Raw genomic sequence first — 16,340 nt, forward strand, 5'->3', positions numbered from 1 at the left:
CCTCACCCCTGGACGAAGGATCCCCCCCATCTCCTTTCCAGGCGCAGTGCCCCTTCCTGCTGCGGGCACAGGGTCTGCCCCCCAACCTGCCCCCCAATTCTCCAAAGTGCCCCTGCCCATTCCAGGACGCGGAGCCTGAGCCACGCACCTACGCGGGGAGGGCAGCCTCCGGGAGTGGTCGAGACCAAGCGCCAGGCGCGGACAGTGACCCGCAGGGCGCGGACACAGTACCCGTGGTAACGCACGTGGGCTAGTCCTGATTGCAGTCCGTCCGGGGACCACTTGACACTTAACCAGTTTAGAGCGCTTCACGCTCCGAATCTCATCGGACCCTTTGCCACAGCCCTGCCCAGGGCCACAGATGCCCCCGTTTCACACATGAAGAAGAAGCCCAGGCTCAGACGGGCGTCAAGCCCGGGAGAAGGTTGCCGGGGGAACGAGTGACAGTGTCTGGACTAAAACCCGACCCTCTGCGGCGGGCGGCTCCCGAGCTCCTCCCCTGACCCTCCCTCCTCCACGCCGCCCCCGGCTGTGCCTGCCGCCACGCGCCTCGCCGCCACTGCAGAGACGCGGCTCCGGTCCCGCTGGCCTCCGCTGCGGGCCTCGAACACGCGGGGTCCCGGCCCCCCGCTGGCCGCGCCGCTGCTGGTGAGTGCGGGGCGCCTCCCCACCCCGCGCCCACGGCCGCTGAGCGCTCCCCGGCGACCCCGGGCGGGGCGGGGGCTTGATCCTGCCTTCGGGCCAGGCTGAGACTGGCAGGTGAGGGAATGGGAGGAGGTCGAGGGAACTAGACTCACCCCACTCCCCACCTGCCTTCTCACCCCTCGGTTCTCGGCGGGGAGGGGGCTCCAGCTGCTGAAGATTCCCGGACAACCCCCTCCCAGGCTCCCAAGCTTCCTGGAATGGACGGAAACTTGGTGCTGGTGACGGCTGGGGTGGGGGGGGGAGAGGGGAGGGGAGTTCTGCCCCGAGGAGGGGGCCGGCCAGCACTGTGGAGTGGCGGTGAAAGCTGGGCGCGCCTTGGTCCCGGGGCAGGGGAAAAGCGGATAGCTGGGAGCTGCTGCTGGGGGTGCCGCATGGGGGGCCAGATCCGGCTCCACCAGTCCCGGGCCTGGGCTTGGAGGGAAATTCTTTGCCGGTGAGTCGCGTCCCTAGGGTGTGTTTGACAGGACTGGGCAGACAGGACTGGAAGGTGGAAGGTGGGGGCCCAGGAGGGGGCAGCCCCCAGGTGGGCCACCCTGAGAAGGCTCAGGTGGAAGCACCTGTCAGGGCCCTTCTCCTCCGGGGCTGGCAGACAGGGTTCCAACCTCCACTCCAGTCTTCTTGAACTCTCGCCAGGTGAGTGGCAGGCTGGGGAGGGAATGGCCTTTTACTACTCTTACCACAGCTCCAGAAAGTAGGAATTATTTCTCTTTAGAGATAAGGAAGGAAGGTCAAAGAGATTAGGAGAACTTGGAAGTCACCCAGGTAGAAGGGGTAGAGCTGAGGCTTGAATCCAGATGTGACTCCACGCTCAATACACATCCCACTCCCCAAAGGACAGGTCTTAGAAGGAGCTGAGTTGAGGCAGACACTTTTTTTTTATTCTAAGTATGTTACTGTATGCTGCTGCCAGTGCATATAAAATAAGCGCCCTTGTGAAACAGAAGTTCATGGAAATTCAGAGAGGTAGAGGATTAAACAAATACTTTAATTCCCACTGGTAATTAAATTCCAGGAAGAAAATAAAGGGGACAGGAGCAGAGTGACTGGGAGGGCAGGGGCTTCCAGGTCCAGGGTAATCTAGGGTGGCCTCTAAGAAGAGGATGTTTTAGCAGAGGCCTCAGTAATGAGAAGGATGCAGCCATGCAAGTTTCTGGAGGAAGAGCATTCTAGGCAGCAGGAATAATTACAAAGCCCCAGAGGCCCCCATTGCGCCCGAGCAGAGAGGCAGGTGGAGAGTGTAGGAGAGTAGGGTAAGAATGTAGAAACGGGTTCTCAGTGTGATGGAAGCTAGTAGAAAGTTTTAAACAAGGACGTGACATGGTTCAATTTAAAGGACTCTGCGGGCATAGGAGCAGACACTTGAAGGCCAGCCAGAAGGCTCTGGTAATAATACCAGCAAGGGTGATGGTGGTTTGGAGCAGGGGGGTGGTGGTGGAGGGGTGAGAAGTGGTGATGCAGGGGTGGACCCTCAGTCAGCATGTATGCTCAGAGTCACAGAGCGGCTCCAGGAGCACTCACATGTGCACATGGAGAGGTACATGCTCCCAACACCCTTTGCAGCATGTAGACACTAGGTACACTCAGGCAGACCCACCTGTCCACACCCTCTGAGTCATTCCACGACTAGGAGGAAGATGTGTGATCTGGGGACCTGAACAAAGCATGACTCCCCACCACAAAGCTCCGGCATCCCGGATTGCTGGTGTGTCTGGGGCTCCCTCAGGTTCTGGCACAGGGAAGGAGGGTGTCCCTAGATTTTTCCTGGATCTGGTGTCCCCAGGAACCAGACCATTACCCTCTCCATGTGCCTCCCCCCGCAACCTGAACTGGTCTCCCAACTTCACCACCCACTGCCTGTGGGACCTTGGGGAGATTATTTCCCCTCTCCAAGCCCCAGTTTCCTATCTGGGGTTCATCACCCCAACTTCACAGGGTGATAGCAAGGCATCAACGAGGTAAGTTTTGAGAAGCTGGTCTGGGGCAAGCATCCAGCAGAGAAATGGAGAGCAGGCGGTGGACAGCCCAGCCTTGAATTCAATTCTAGTTTTAATTTTTTTTTTTTTTTTTTTTTTTGGTATTTTTTTGCGGTACACGGGCCTCTTACTGTTGTGGCCTCTCCCGTTGCGGAGCACAGGCTCCGGACGCGCAGGCTCAGCGGCCATGGCTCACAGGCCCAGCCGCTCTGCAGCATGTGGGATCTTCCCGGACCGGGGCACGAACCCGTGACCCCTGCATCGGCAGGTGGACTCTCAACCACTGTGCCGCCAGGGAAGCCCCAATTCTAGTTTTAAATGAGTGACTTGACCGCTCTAGATTTCACAATGGATAGCCAGCATTTATTGAGCACTTACTGTGTACTGAGTCTTTGCAATCCTTTTCTCATTTGATTATCAGTTTCTTCATCTGTCAATGAGAAGCATAATAGTGTCTACCTCCCAAGGTCCTTATAAGGATTAAATGAGATCCAGCACATAAAGTATTTAGCTCCTTGCCTGGCTCGTTGTAAATGCTCAGTAAATAATAACTGTTATTATCAGCAAATGCACATTCCCTTCCTTCCGCCACATAGCTCTGTGACTTTGGGCAGGTTACTTAGCCGCTCTGTGCCCGTTTCCTCTCTGTAGCTTAGGAAGAATAACAGTCCTGATCTCATAGGGTCGTTGGGATGATCAAACGAATCCATCCACATAGAGAACTCAGAACAGCGCCTGGCACATAGTAAATGCTCTATAAATGTCATCTACTCATTCTCAGACCGGTTTTCCCATCCTGTCAGGCGGGCACGGCCCACAGCGCCCCCACCAGCCACCATGGACTGGAAGACGCTCCAGGCCCTACTGAGCGGGGTGAACAAGTACTCCACAGCCTTCGGACGCATCTGGCTGTCGGTGGTGTTCGTCTTCCGCGTGCTGGTGTACGTGGTGGCTGCGGAGCGCGTGTGGGGGGACGAGCAGAAGGACTTTGACTGCAACACTAAGCAGCCAGGCTGCACCAACGTCTGCTACGACGAGTTCTTCCCCATCTCCAACATCCGCCTCTGGGCCCTGCAGCTCATCTTCGTCACGTGCCCGTCACTGCTGGTCATCCTGCACGTGGCCTACCGCGAGGAGCGGGAGCGGCGGCACCGCCAGAAACACGGCGACCAGTGCGCCAAGCTGTACGACAATGCGGGCAAGAAGCACGGTGGCCTCTGGTGGACCTACCTGTTCAGCCTCATCTTCAAGCTCCTCATCGAATTCCTCTTCCTCTACTTGCTGCACACCCTCTGGTACGGCTTCAGCATGCCCCGCCTGGTCCAGTGCGCCAACGTGGCCCCCTGCCCCAACATCGTGGACTGCTACATCGCCCGGCCCACCGAGAAGAAGCTCTTCACCTACTTCATGGTGGGCGCCTCCGCCGTCTGCATCGTGCTCACCTTCTGCGAGATCTGCTACCTCATCTTCCACAGGGTCGTGCGAAGCCTTCCCAGAAAGAGCGGCCTCCGGGGCCGCGGCCCCCCGTCCTCCACCAGCCAGGCCTCCACCTGCCGCTGCCACCACAAGCTGGTGGAGGCCGGGGAGTTGGGCCCGGATTCCAGCGACGACAAGCTATGTGCTTCGGCACCCAACATGACCCCCATCTGACCACGGGCTGGGGAGCGATCCTGGGCTGCCCGTGGGGAGAGGCAGGGAGGTATTGTGCCGGTGGAGGGGTCCTCCCGGGGCTGGGGGGCCCCACTCTGAATTCACTACACTATTCAATTTCACCTTTAGTAGATTGTTTTGAGTGCTGGGCACTGTGCTGTCTGTCTGGTATAGGTCACACCACAGGCCCACTGGCAGCCCTCCTGGGAGAAAGACAAGCAAATTAACTACTGCCTGCAAGGGGACACTTAGAGGACTCCGCTGGGCTTCACCTAAGCCAGGAGGGGATGATGGGGAGAGGCTTCCCTGAAGGAGGAATGTTTAAGAGAGGTGAGAAGTGCTTCCTAGCAGACAAAAGCAGGTGCAGAGGCCTGGAGGCCACAAAAGGAAAGATGCTTGCCCTGGGTCTGGTGAGATGTACCAGACCAAAGGGAATCTTCATTCCTTCGGGAGAAGCACCCAGATTCCTGGGATGGAAAGGAAGTATCCTCCCAGCAGTGGAAGTCTGGAGGCTGAGAGTGAGCCTGGGAAGAGGAGGGGTAAGCTCTGGTGACACCAACCCCGGCTTGAGACACCCAGAGATCCTCTGGGTCACCACTGCCCTTTGGGAACCCGCCCCCCATCTTATTCCTCCACCCTCAGGCAGCTTTGCTCCCATCTTCCTCCCACAAGTGTACTCAGTCTGTTGCCAGCCTTTCAGACCCTACTCTCAGGGACTTGAGGTGGATGTGTTGATAGGAACATCCCCGAGGCAATTTCTTTGAAATCAATAAAGGCTGTCTTTTATACAGGTTGACTCTCTTCTTTTCTCCCACACTCACACCCACAAGACCCTGAGGGCAGAGAAGGTAGCCCCTCAGAAGGGGAGAGAGCTCCGTGGCTCGAGCTGAATTTAGGCTGGGGCTGGGGTTGACCCAGGAGGGATCTGGGGCGGAACCTACAGATATACATGCTGTGATTGTAGATGTGGTCACAAGAGGGCGCTGTGCTCCCTCTACAACAGCAGCGCTAGCCCTTCATAGTGAGGCCCTGCCCTGAGCACACACAGTCACAGCCCTCTGGTTGCAGACAAACTACACTCCTTCCTCCTTTGTAACCCAGTCACCGCCATCCACAACGTGCATCCCCACCCTGTGTACACAAAATCCCTGTTATTCATACTCTCACTCCTGTATGCTCACAACAGGCTCCTCTAAAGGCATGAAGCCCCAGCCTCACCCAAGCACTATCCAGCTCCTTCCATTTTCCCTGAGCATTTTCTCCACCCCAGGCCCCTGGCAGACATGAGGACTGCACAGGGGAATAGGACATGAGCCCAAGGAGCTCAGAGCCTGGGGGAGACGGAGACACACTCATCTCCTGCACTAACCAACCCCAGGTGGATCCCAGCCCCACTCCCAGCACTGTGTGATGACCTGAAATTTCAGGAACACCAACATCCAAGCCAGGACAGGATGGAAAGCAAAAGGGGGTGCAAGACTATACTCGCGCAGAGGAAGATTTAGTAACTATCAAAGCCAAGGCCGGGAGCCAGAAATCCAGGAGGCAGTGAGCCAAGAGCCAGTGCAGGCAGGGAAAGGACGGGTCATTGTGTCAACAGGACAGGCTGGGGTTCACCTTTGCTCTCACATGTGGTCGTTACTGTGGTGGACAAGCCAGCCAAGTTTAAAGGGCCCGGCCGGGCTGACACTCACCTCCCCGTTAAATCATAGCTTAACCACTTCATGACCACAGCTTCACCATGCTGCACCTTGGACGGGCTTGCAGAACCTCAGTCTTGTCATCAATACAAGGGGAATTTTATCAGTCGGGGTCTCAACAGGAAACAGATGGCACATTCAAACCAAGGAACTTCAAAGAGTCTCCTTGAGGGACTGTTTTTGAAGGTATAGGCATGCTGAAGGAAACCCATAAAAGGTGCCCTGGGGCTAGTACCAGGGTAGCAATGGATGGGTTGCCACACAAAGGCTGCAAGGATGCATCCAACCGCAGCAATCGAATAAATACCATGACTTAACGCTACCACCTCCTACTCACCTGCCAGTGGCTCCCACTGACCCAACACAACCAGAAACCAGAGGGCACAGAAGCCTATTGAGACGGTCAGTACGGGTCAGCCTCCCAGGGCACAGAGCAGATCTGAGGGGCAAAAGGAACACATTCAGCCCAGCACTCAGGACAGTATCCACTCCTAGGATTGTTGCAGAGATAAAAGGAGACAGTGTCATAACATGTTAGTTCAGCGCTAACATATCCAGTAAATATCCATGCACAACCATGCTTAGGAAAGTCTCTGCCTGCTGCCCAGGCCATCTGGTGTGTCCGTCCCAGCTTGGAGTGGATGGTTGCCAAGGTCCCAGGGAGGGCTGATCTCTACCTATTTGCTGTCTTGCATTCCAGCATCTTCCAGGACGGTTCCCACTGCCTGGATAAGGATGGCTTTGAGGTCAGAGCAACCAGAGAACAACATCAGCTATCCCAGCAGGGACTGAGCCTCCAGTCCTGGTCCCGCTTCTCCAAGCTGCGGGCCAGGACCACAGATGAGGGAATATTCCAGCCCTGAGCGTCCCACATTTGGCCTGAGAGCTGTCCCCAGCAGTGCCGCTCACGCTTTCCATCCAGCACGTATTGAGCTACTGTTCACCATGCAGAGTCCCCAGCACACATCTCACGTCCCCTGGTCTTCTCTTATGAGGGTACACACCTCTACCTCCTCTTCCCCCAACCACGTGAGGAGTCACTGCAAGCTTCCTTCGATAGGGCTTATGATTATGATTTAGATTTCATATACACACTTTCGAGTCCACATCTACTTCATGATGTGACAGCCACCCTGCAGCCCAAGGCAAATAGATGATTTGGTATTCATCACCCTGATCCAAGCCCCTTGGTAGGGACTAAATGTTTGTGTCTCCCCCAAAATTCATATGTTGAAACGCTAACTTCCAGTGTGATGTTATTAAAAGGTGGGGCCTTTGGGAAGTGGGCTCATGAGGATGGATTTGTGCTCTTATGAGAAGAGACACGAGGGGGATGGTCTTTCTCTCTCTGCCATGTGAAAACATACTCAGAAGACAGCCCGATATAAACCAGGAAAAGGGCCTTCACCAAGAACCCAACCAGGCTGGCACCCTGATCTTGGACTTCCAGCCTCCAGGACTATGAGAAATAAAGTTCTGTTGTTTAAGCCACCCAGTCTGTAGTATTTGTACAGCAGTGCGAGCTGAGACACCTGCATCATCTATCACCTGGCTCACTGCAATAATCTCCCTGCTTCCTGCTCCAACTCTGGGAAGCAGATGCTGCAAAAGAGAGGGGTGCAAAGGGCATGCTGGGGAGGAACACCTGTGAATGGAAAGGGGAGGAAGCAGGACCGAGCGACAAGACCCGTTTGTGGGAGCTCTGTGTCCGTTAGACAAAGATGGTCACACTGGATGGAAATGGCTGGGCCCTTGACCACGCTTGGCTCAGCCATTGCCTGGGGCCACCCCAAGCAGAGCCTGGCCACCTGCACAGCTGAAGCAGACCTGGAGGCTGTCAGCTGGCCAGACTCCGCACAGCTGGGCAGCGAGTCCTCCGTTGAAGGGGGAGATCTGCATCCACCACCCACTCCCACAGTCTATTCCCAGCACAGCAGCCAGGGTGATGCCATAAAACCTAAATCAGGCCATGTCACTCCTCTGCCCCAAACCTCCAAAGGCATCTCACACTGGCCTTTAGGGGCCTCCAAGACCTGCCCCACCTGTTCCCTTTCTGAACCCTCATCTCTTCTCCTTGCTGACCTCACTCAGTCACGCTGACCTCCTTGCTCTCCCTCAGGCAGGAAACACCAGGCATATTTCTGCCTCAGGGCCTTTGCACTCTCTTTCCCTCTGCCTGGAATGTGCTTTCCTCCTGAGAGCCACAGGGGTCCCTCCCTTCCTTCAGGGCCTGCATCAAAGGTCAGCTGCTTCATGAGAATTTCTCCCTTCTTCTGTTCAAAAATGAAACCACCACCTCCTGCGCCCTCATCCTCCTTTCCTGCTTTACTCTCCACCTAACAGGTATCACCAGCTAACACATTCTATATTTTGTCTGTCTCCCTCCGGCTAGAATGTAAAGCCCACAAGACAGGGACTTTTGTTATCCCTGGTTCCTGGTTGATCTCCAGTGTCTAGGACAGCAGCACCAGGCAGTGCTCAGCGCTCAGTAAATAATTTGTTGAATTCATAAATTCGTATATGAGCCTGGGGCCCTGCTAGGTGCTGGGCATGTAAACAGGACTCAGCTGCCTGCCCTCAAGGGGCTCACAGACTAATAGGGGAGGGGGTAAAGACAAAGACAAGTAAACAATGCACCCTGGATGGGGAGAAGGGAAATGGGGATGGTTTCAGTTTTGCAAGATGAAAATGCTCTGGAGATCTGTCGCACAGCAATGTGAATGTAGGTAACACGACTAAACAGCGCACCCAGGGCAGTAGGTGAGCCGCTGAGAAAGTAAAGGCTCATCTAATCCAGAGGAGGCCAGCAAGGGGACTTCTGGGGGAAGGGACGTGGAGCAAAGTCCTGAACGACTGTAGGGCTGAGCATGTGAGGGTGCCCCAGCCAGAGGGGACAGCACGGACAAAGGCCAGAGTCAAGTATGGCTGGATCACCGAGTGAAAGGGGAAGAGGGAGGAGGCTGGAGAGGTGCTTGAGGCCAGGAGGCAAAGGAGAGCCACAGAAGGGTTCTAAGCAGGGCAGCGTGTGGTCTGATTTCTGGGGAAGGGTGGGGATGGGCTGGAAGCCAGGAGACCAGTTGGGAGGCCACTGAGATGGTGGCCTAAACAGGGTCAGGGCAGTGGGAACAGAGAGAGGTGTGGGGGTCTAAGGATGTTTCCCAGGTGGAATGGCCAGGCTGTGGGACTGTCTTGGCCGACCCTGGCTCATCCTTTCCAGGAAGGGGAGGGATCATTCAAACTCTAACCTCCAGAGCCCCTAAGGAAGGGGTGAGGGTGAGGGCAGCTCCTCCCTCCTTCCCAGTAGCTGGGATCACAAAGGCTTTGGGAGGGCCTGGGCCCAGCCACAGGAGAGGAACTCTGGGAGCAGAGGCTGTAGTGGGGGCGTGGTGAGAACCCGCCTCCAGGGACCTCGGTTCTCATGCCCTCAGGGGTCAGAATTTCGTGGGCTCCTCGTCAGCTTTGGAAATCCAGGAGGCTCAGCTCATCATGGCCCTGAGGGACAGTCCTGGAAGGGGAAGCTAGCTCAGCCTCCTGAAGTTGAGGTCTGGGCTGAGCCCACCACACTTGCTGCCCCAGAGGTCCTCCTGCGAGGGCTGAAGGCAGGAGCCTGGGGCACCCACCCTGGGGCACCAGGAATCCAAAGATTGAATCCTGTTGTGGAGGAACACAGGACCTTTCTGACACCGGCCCCAGGCCTTGGACCCCACCTGCCACATTCCCTTTCCTTAGCTGCCCTATCCTTCACCAACATTCTGACCCCAGCTCCCTCCCTTTCAGCCCTTTCTGCTCCCACCAAGACCAACCCACTGACCCTTTTTGTCACAAAAATGTTTTGTTACGTTTTTAGCCACCATCCATTGGAAAACTTCCTGTGTACTAATATTATGCTGTGTGCTTTGATTGGATCTCCCATCAGCCCGATACAGTAGGAACTATTACCTCCCCAATCTATAGAGGAAAAAACTGAGGCACAGGGGTTTAAGCAACGTGCCTAAGGGCACAGAGATAAACAGAAGTCTCAACTTCTAGGCCCTACTGCCTCTCCCACCAAGGCCGGTGAAGCCTCGGGACGTCGCGGCCCCCAGTCCTTGGGCCTTTGCTCACGCTGTTCTTCTGCCTAGAATGCTCTCCCCCCAGCCCCCATCTGGCTGACGAAAGCAAGTTTCACATATTGCAGTATGGGAAAGTCATTCTGGCTTGTACATGAGTTAATTCGAATTTTATGCTAACTAAAACAGCCTGTTTGTGACCTATCAAACCTACGTTGTCCATCTGCTTTAATTATTAAAGAAAAGGGTGCACTGACCAGCAGTAAAGAACGTTCATGTTAAAAATAAAGATCACAACATGCCTCCCTTCCTGGGACGCCCGTGCCGCTACTCCTCCGATGATGACTCCCTTCCCAGGTGCCAAGGCCGTACTGACTCGCTGTGCGCTGCTGAGCTGTGCTTTTTGGGGGTTTGGGGTTTTCTGGGTTTTGTTTTTCTTGAAACCTTGAAGGAATGTATCCCTGACTTGTTTGATGTTCTTTGTTCTGACAAGATATAAACTGTGCTGAAACCCATGCTTCTCCAGAGCAGTTCCTCAGAGTTATCTTAGAGGCTATCTCCTGGACAAGAATCTTCAGTTTGGCTCAGATAGAACTCTTTTCCATTCCTACTATAGATTGTTGATTGTGTCCATCGACGCGGCTAGCGCAGTCTCCTCCAGGAAACGCTCCTAACCAAGTCTCTCTGAGTCTGGTAGTTCTCAGGAGAACTTTGTGCATCTACTCTAACCCAAGGGCTGATATGCTCAGTTCCTGCCTTCTGCTCCAGCCAGTGGGAGCCCCAGGCCAGAGACCACACCTGGCTGGTTTGTGGTGAAGTCGCCAGTTCCACATACAGTGCCTGCAGCACACGGGTGTTCACACACAGGATGATGCCTGAATGAGCAACGGCAGGCTCCGCCCACCCCTAATTCCTTGGGATGTCTCCCCCCACCCCATACTTAGAGGCATGAGAATGGGATCCAAGCTAAAGGTCGGGAGAGTCCCCCCCAGCCATCCCCTCCCCAGTCTCACGTGGTCCACGGGCACTTCTTAGTGCCCTCTGATTGTGTAGCCTGCCCAGGAGTGGGGATGTTTGAGAATTCTGCAAGAACAGGGGCTGGGTAGAGACCCCAGCTCCACCACAGACGCCAGGGAGGGCAGATTATAACCCCTCTCTCCCAGTGTGGTTCCCCATGCCCTAACGAGTCTTGATTACCCAGTGTGGCTTTCCTGGTGACCGCAGGGCACCATAGTTTCCCCTCCAGAATGTGGCTTTGTCCCCGGGGGGGCACTGCGGGGGGGCACCCCGTGGCCACCCCACAAATGAGGGGTCTTCTCCCTTCTCACCAAGGGGTCAAGGAGATGTCCTTCCCTAGAGGCCCCCTCACCCTCATCCCCACCCGCCCATCTCTCACAGCCTCTCAGGCCAGTTGCCTGAGATCAGAAAGTTCTGGCTGCAATCCTTTCAAATGTAGCCACCCTGGAAAACTCACAACCCCGAAACCCCCTCCGCGAGAACCTGTTCCACAGCCAAGGAAGCTGAGGCTGGGAGAGTCTGTCGGCCTGAAGACCTCGGAGGGCAGACATGGAAAGCAGCGGTTTCTCATCCTCTTCCCTTTCGACCCCCAGCGCCACCTCCCAGGCCCCTTCCTTGAGTGTGGTTTCAGGGAGCCTGCACCTCCCGTCCCGCCCCCGCTCGGCTCGGAACAGCGCCCGCCGCCCTCCCGCCGCTTCCTGACCCCACCCCGCCCCGCGTGCTATTTAAGGCGCCCCTGCCGCCAGGCGCCGTCCAGCAGGCAAGGCTCCCACGGGCGCCGCTCCGGCCGACGCGCGTCCCCACTGTCACCTGGGCCGCCGGCAGGCAGGCGGTGAGTTGGGCTGGGGCGCCACCTGCCAGCTGACGAGCGGGCAGGGACAGGTTGCCACGTGCCAGGGGCTGAGGGTGGCTGCTGGGGGACCCACCGCGGCCGCGCTCACCCAGCCTGCTGGGCCAGCCTCTGCGCTAAGCCAGGCTCCTGCCTCCTTCGGTCGCATCCTTAGAACCCTTGTTAGTAGGAATAGTATCATTTCCATTTTACAGGAGAGGAGTGCTCAGAGGTCGTCCTTATCCAAGGTCCCAGTTTGTAGAAGAGTCAGGATTTGAACCCAGGCCTGGTTCCAGAGCCTGGCTCTAAACAGCCTTGCTGCTGGGGAGAAGCACCACCCCTGCCCCTTTCCCCTACCTTCCTCCCCCCACTCTCCCCGTGATGTTCTGGGAACTTTGTGGCCTGTGCCTCCACCCTGCCATGACAGTTCCTTTCAAGAGTCTAGAATTTGGCAGCAACAGCTTTGGCAGGGGGAGGGGATGGAGAAAGGGGACAGGAGCAAGTGTCGGTACTTGAGCGGCAGGTGGTCAGTATCGCTGACAGGTGGAGCTAATGCAGGATGCTGCCTTGAGTGTCTAGCATGCCTTCACCCACCCCACCATAAACTCAGAGGTTAGAGTGAGGCCAGCTGGGTGAGAGCTGTTGGGGTGGGGAGTGGGGACCTGAGGCTTTCGGCCTCCTGAGAAGCTGAAGATATCACCACCACCACCCACTCCCCCACTGGCGGCAGCGGGGGTGGGGGGAGGGCGGGCGGCAGCCTGTCCTGGGCAAAAGGGAGGAGGGGCACGGTACAGCTTTGTGACCTTGGATAAGTTCCTCAAATTCTCTATTCCCTTAGGCTCAGGAGCCTCACCTTGATCCAGACCTCCTTCAGCTGTGGTCACCCTGGGACTGCAGCTGGGAACAAGAGGGACACAGATGTGACTAGACAGGGACCCTAGCTGTACCCTTGCCAGAGCTTAGCAGTCATCATCCAAAGATCTGGGTGTGAGTCCCCAGGCCAGTCCCTTCCCCTCCTGGAGCTCAGTTTCCCTGTAGGTAAAATGGGTGTGGCCGGCCTCCCTGCAGGCTTGTTGCTAGGACAGCTGAGAAGGATGCTGACAGTGTCCTCTGTCTCCCTGCAGACGGAGGCCCAGGAGCCATGGGCGACTGGGGCTTCCTTGAGAAGCTGCTGGACCAGGTCCAGGAGCACTCGACCGTGGTGGGCAAGATCTGGCTGACGGTCCTTTTCATCTTCCGCATCCTCATCCTGGGCCTGGCTGGCGAGTCAGTGTGGGGCGACGAGCAGTCTGATTTCGAGTGTAACACGGCCCAGCCAGGCTGCACCAACGTCTGCTACGACCAGGCCTTCCCCATCTCCCACATCCGCTACTGGGTGCTGCAGTTCCTCTTCGTCAGCACGCCCACCCTGGTCTACCTGGGCCATGTCATTTACCTGTCTCGGCGCGAGGAGCGGCTGCGGCAGAAAGAGGGGGAGCTGCGGGCACTGCCAGCCAAGGACCCACGCGTGGAGCGGGCACTGGCAGCCATAGAGCGACAGATGGCCAAGATCTCGGTGGCGGAGGACGGTCACCTGCGGATCCGTGGGGCGCTGATGGGCACCTATGTGGCCAGCGTGCTCTGCAAGAGTGTGCTAGAAGCAGGCTTCCTGTACGGCCAGTGGCGTCTCTATGGCTGGACCATGGAGCCTGTGTTCGTGTGCCAGCGCTCACCCTGCCCCTACCTCGTGGACTGCTTTGTCTCACGCCCCACGGAGAAGACTATCTTCATCATCTTCATGCTGGTGGTTGGACTCATCTCCCTGGTGCTCAACCTGCTGGAGCTGGCGTACCTGCTGTGCCGCTGCCTCAACCGGGGGCTGAGGGCCCGGCAGAGCCAGGACACGCCCCCAGCCCAGGGCACCTCCTCGGAGCCTTATGCTGACCAGGTCTTCTTCTACCTCCCCATGGGTGAGGGGCCCTCATCCCCGCCATGCCCCACCTACAATGGGCTCTCGTCCAGTGAGCAGAACTGGGCCAACCTGACTACGGAGGAGAGGCTGGCTTCTTCCAGACCCCCCCTCTTCCTGGACCCGCCCCCCCAGAGTGGCCGGAAATCCCCCAGTCGCCCCAGCAGCTCTGCTTCCAAGAAACAGTATGTATAAGAGCCCGGGAAGTCTTGCTGCCTTTAGTGCAAGACTCTGCAGAGATGACTGGGGCTGGGGAAGCAGGTGCTTGCTGGCCAGAAAGCCTCACTGCATGTTGTTCTTGAACACCTGGGGCCTTCCTGGTGACCGGAGGGCACCATAGTTTCCCCTCCAGAATGTGGCTTTGTCCCAGGCACAGACAGAGGCAGCTTGGGGTGCTCTTGGCCAAGGGTGTTTGGGCCCTGTGGTCTTTTTCACCGTGTTCAAAGGGACTCGGAGACAACTTCCTCCACCCCCACCCCCACCCCCTGGAAGATTCACCTCTGCCCAGGTTGTCCACACACCCTGTCCTCACAGAAAAAGGCTGGTCGAGGCTGCTGGGTCAGCCTTGATCCCACACACAGACAGGGCCTGTGCTGGATCTGGCCCTGTCAAGGGGACTGGGGTCTTGTTCTCATCACTCCTTCCTAGTTCTGCTGTTTATCCTTCTAAAATAAACAGGACTTGACCACAAGCGAGGTGTGTATTGATACTGTCATGATGTGCCTGGGGTGGGGGGACAGCTGCTTTACCCAGGCTTCCTTTTTGGTCCTGCATAATCTGTCTTTGGCCTTAGCGATCCCAACACCAGGCAGCACCTTCAACCCTCAAACCCCTGCATACTGCCTCTCAGCAGTGCTGAGTCCTAAACACTGCCTTGTGAAATGCCCCAGCACCAGCCCCCTCAAGCTGCCCCTTAATCAGTGGCCAAAGCAGAGACTGTCCCCATCCTGCCCCATGGCCATCCAGTGCCCCGGCCACGCTCCCAACTGCAATGTGCTTCCTTACTGGACACTGCTCCCCACCCTGCCTGCATGCCAGCCAAGCCCTTCAGAGTCCAGCTCAAATGGGCCTGCACCCCTCGGTATTTGGGGAGGCAGGTTTAGATCACTTGCCCCCTCCTACCTTGGCCCTGTCTAGTCTGCCCACCAGAAGGAGCAACTCAAGGACCTGCATCGTAAATCCTCCCCATGCACCTAAAACTCACATAGTGAGAACAGACAATGGCAGTGTTGAGAGGTGGAAGGGACGGCCAGGGTCCAGTGGAGGAATCGAATCTTGCCTCTGAGTCACAAAGGTTGCAGGAAAAAAAAAATAAGCAATTGAACTAGATCTTGACAGATAAATAGGAGTCTGCTGGGGAGAGAAGAGGACACCTTATTTGGACAGAAAACTGTGCAAAGGCATGGAGAAGGGGAACCGTGGGGGACTGAGGGGGTGCTTAGGGCCTGATGAGCCTTCTAGGATGTGGGAAGTACAGCTGAGGATAAGCCCAGTGTTGGCAGAGTTGACGTGGAAGGTGACCCGGATGGAGGCAACACTCAGTGGCCCTCGGAGGCAAGCTGTTGCCTGCTGGTTGTCCTCCCCTACGCAGGGAGATCTGGGGGTGGGGCTGGAGGAGGGGATGGGGTCCATCCCACGTGGCCACATGCTTCTCCTTGAGAACCATTATAGCGGGTGAACAACCTTCCCCTGCCCCATCAAGATAGGTCTTCAAGACACCAGCTCTGTATCCGTCACCGCAGAATTCACTCACTCACCGCTTACCCATCAAGTCTGAATGCTCGGCCTGATAAGTTACAGCCCTCACTCTTCCAGCTTTGGTTCCCATTGTTCCCTCTGAATCCCTGAGATCCGACCAGACCAGCCTCCTCACAGCTCCCCAGACTCACTGGGTATGTTCTCACCCTGCTCCTTTTGCCAGCCTGGAGTGCCTCTTCCCCACACTTCCAAACCCCACCAGTCCTTTATACACTTCCGTACCCTGGAAAAGGCAGAGCCTGAAGCAGAAGAAAGAGTAAGATGAGTTTTGATGTTAGAGGGTCCTCAAATTAAATGCTGCCTGTAATACGTATAAAGCCATGTGGTCTTAAGGCAATCATTTCACTTCTCCAAGTCGGAGTTTTCTCAGCTATAAAATGCACATAATATTGCCTGCCTCACAGGTGCAAGAAATAAAAACAAGAGAAAGTATATGAGTGCACCTGGCTCCTAATGCCATGCAATAGAATTCAGCTCACCCTCTCCAGCAAGGCTATCATAGGTTCTTCCTCCTCTAGGAAGCCCTCCCCCACTTCTCCAGCCAGTCTCCAGTGATGATCTCTACCTTTCGGCAATCTGGATCACTGCTTGGTACGAGCCTATTTCATCTCCCCAGTGAGTCTCTAAGGACCGCCGGGGAGACGTTCTTCATTTACCATGAGCCTAGCCCTGCATTCAGTTTTTTTTTTTTTTTTTTTTTTTTTGTGCCGG

At 56.3% G+C, this 16,340-nt stretch overlaps 2 protein-coding genes across 3 annotated transcripts; both read left to right on the forward strand.

Moving 5' to 3' along the window:
* Window positions 1-572: 572 nt before the first annotated feature.
* On the forward strand, window positions 573-5,119 carry GJB3 (gap junction protein beta 3). The gene is made up of 2 exons (XM_024741580.1): window positions 573-648; window positions 3,482-5,119. The coding sequence occupies exon 2, from the start codon at window positions 3,516-3,518 to the stop codon at window positions 4,326-4,328; it is 813 nt and encodes a 270-aa protein (XP_024597348.1). The 5' UTR covers window positions 573-648; window positions 3,482-3,515; the 3' UTR covers window positions 4,329-5,119.
* Window positions 5,120-11,855: 6,736 nt separating this feature from the next.
* Window positions 11,856-14,562, forward strand: GJA4 (gap junction protein alpha 4). Of its 2 annotated transcripts, XM_024741549.1 has the most exons (3): window positions 11,856-11,926; window positions 12,762-12,957; window positions 13,048-14,562. In XM_024741549.1, the coding sequence occupies exon 3, from the start codon at window positions 13,065-13,067 to the stop codon at window positions 14,064-14,066; it is 1,002 nt and encodes a 333-aa protein (XP_024597317.1). In that variant the 5' UTR covers window positions 11,856-11,926; window positions 12,762-12,957; window positions 13,048-13,064; the 3' UTR covers window positions 14,067-14,562. The 2 variants fall into 2 exon arrangements, with proteins under 2 accessions (XP_024597317.1, XP_024597309.1); XM_024741541.1 differs by lacking the exon at window positions 12,762-12,957 and having other exon boundaries at window positions 11,860-11,926.
* Window positions 14,563-16,340: the final 1,778 nt, after the last annotated feature.

The sequence above is a fragment of the Neophocaena asiaeorientalis genome, unplaced genomic scaffold, assembly GCF_003031525.2.
Source record: "Neophocaena asiaeorientalis asiaeorientalis breed wild unplaced genomic scaffold, Neophocaena_asiaeorientalis_V1.1 scaffold804, whole genome shotgun sequence".
Lineage (NCBI taxonomy): Eukaryota > Metazoa > Chordata > Mammalia > Artiodactyla > Phocoenidae > Neophocaena > Neophocaena asiaeorientalis.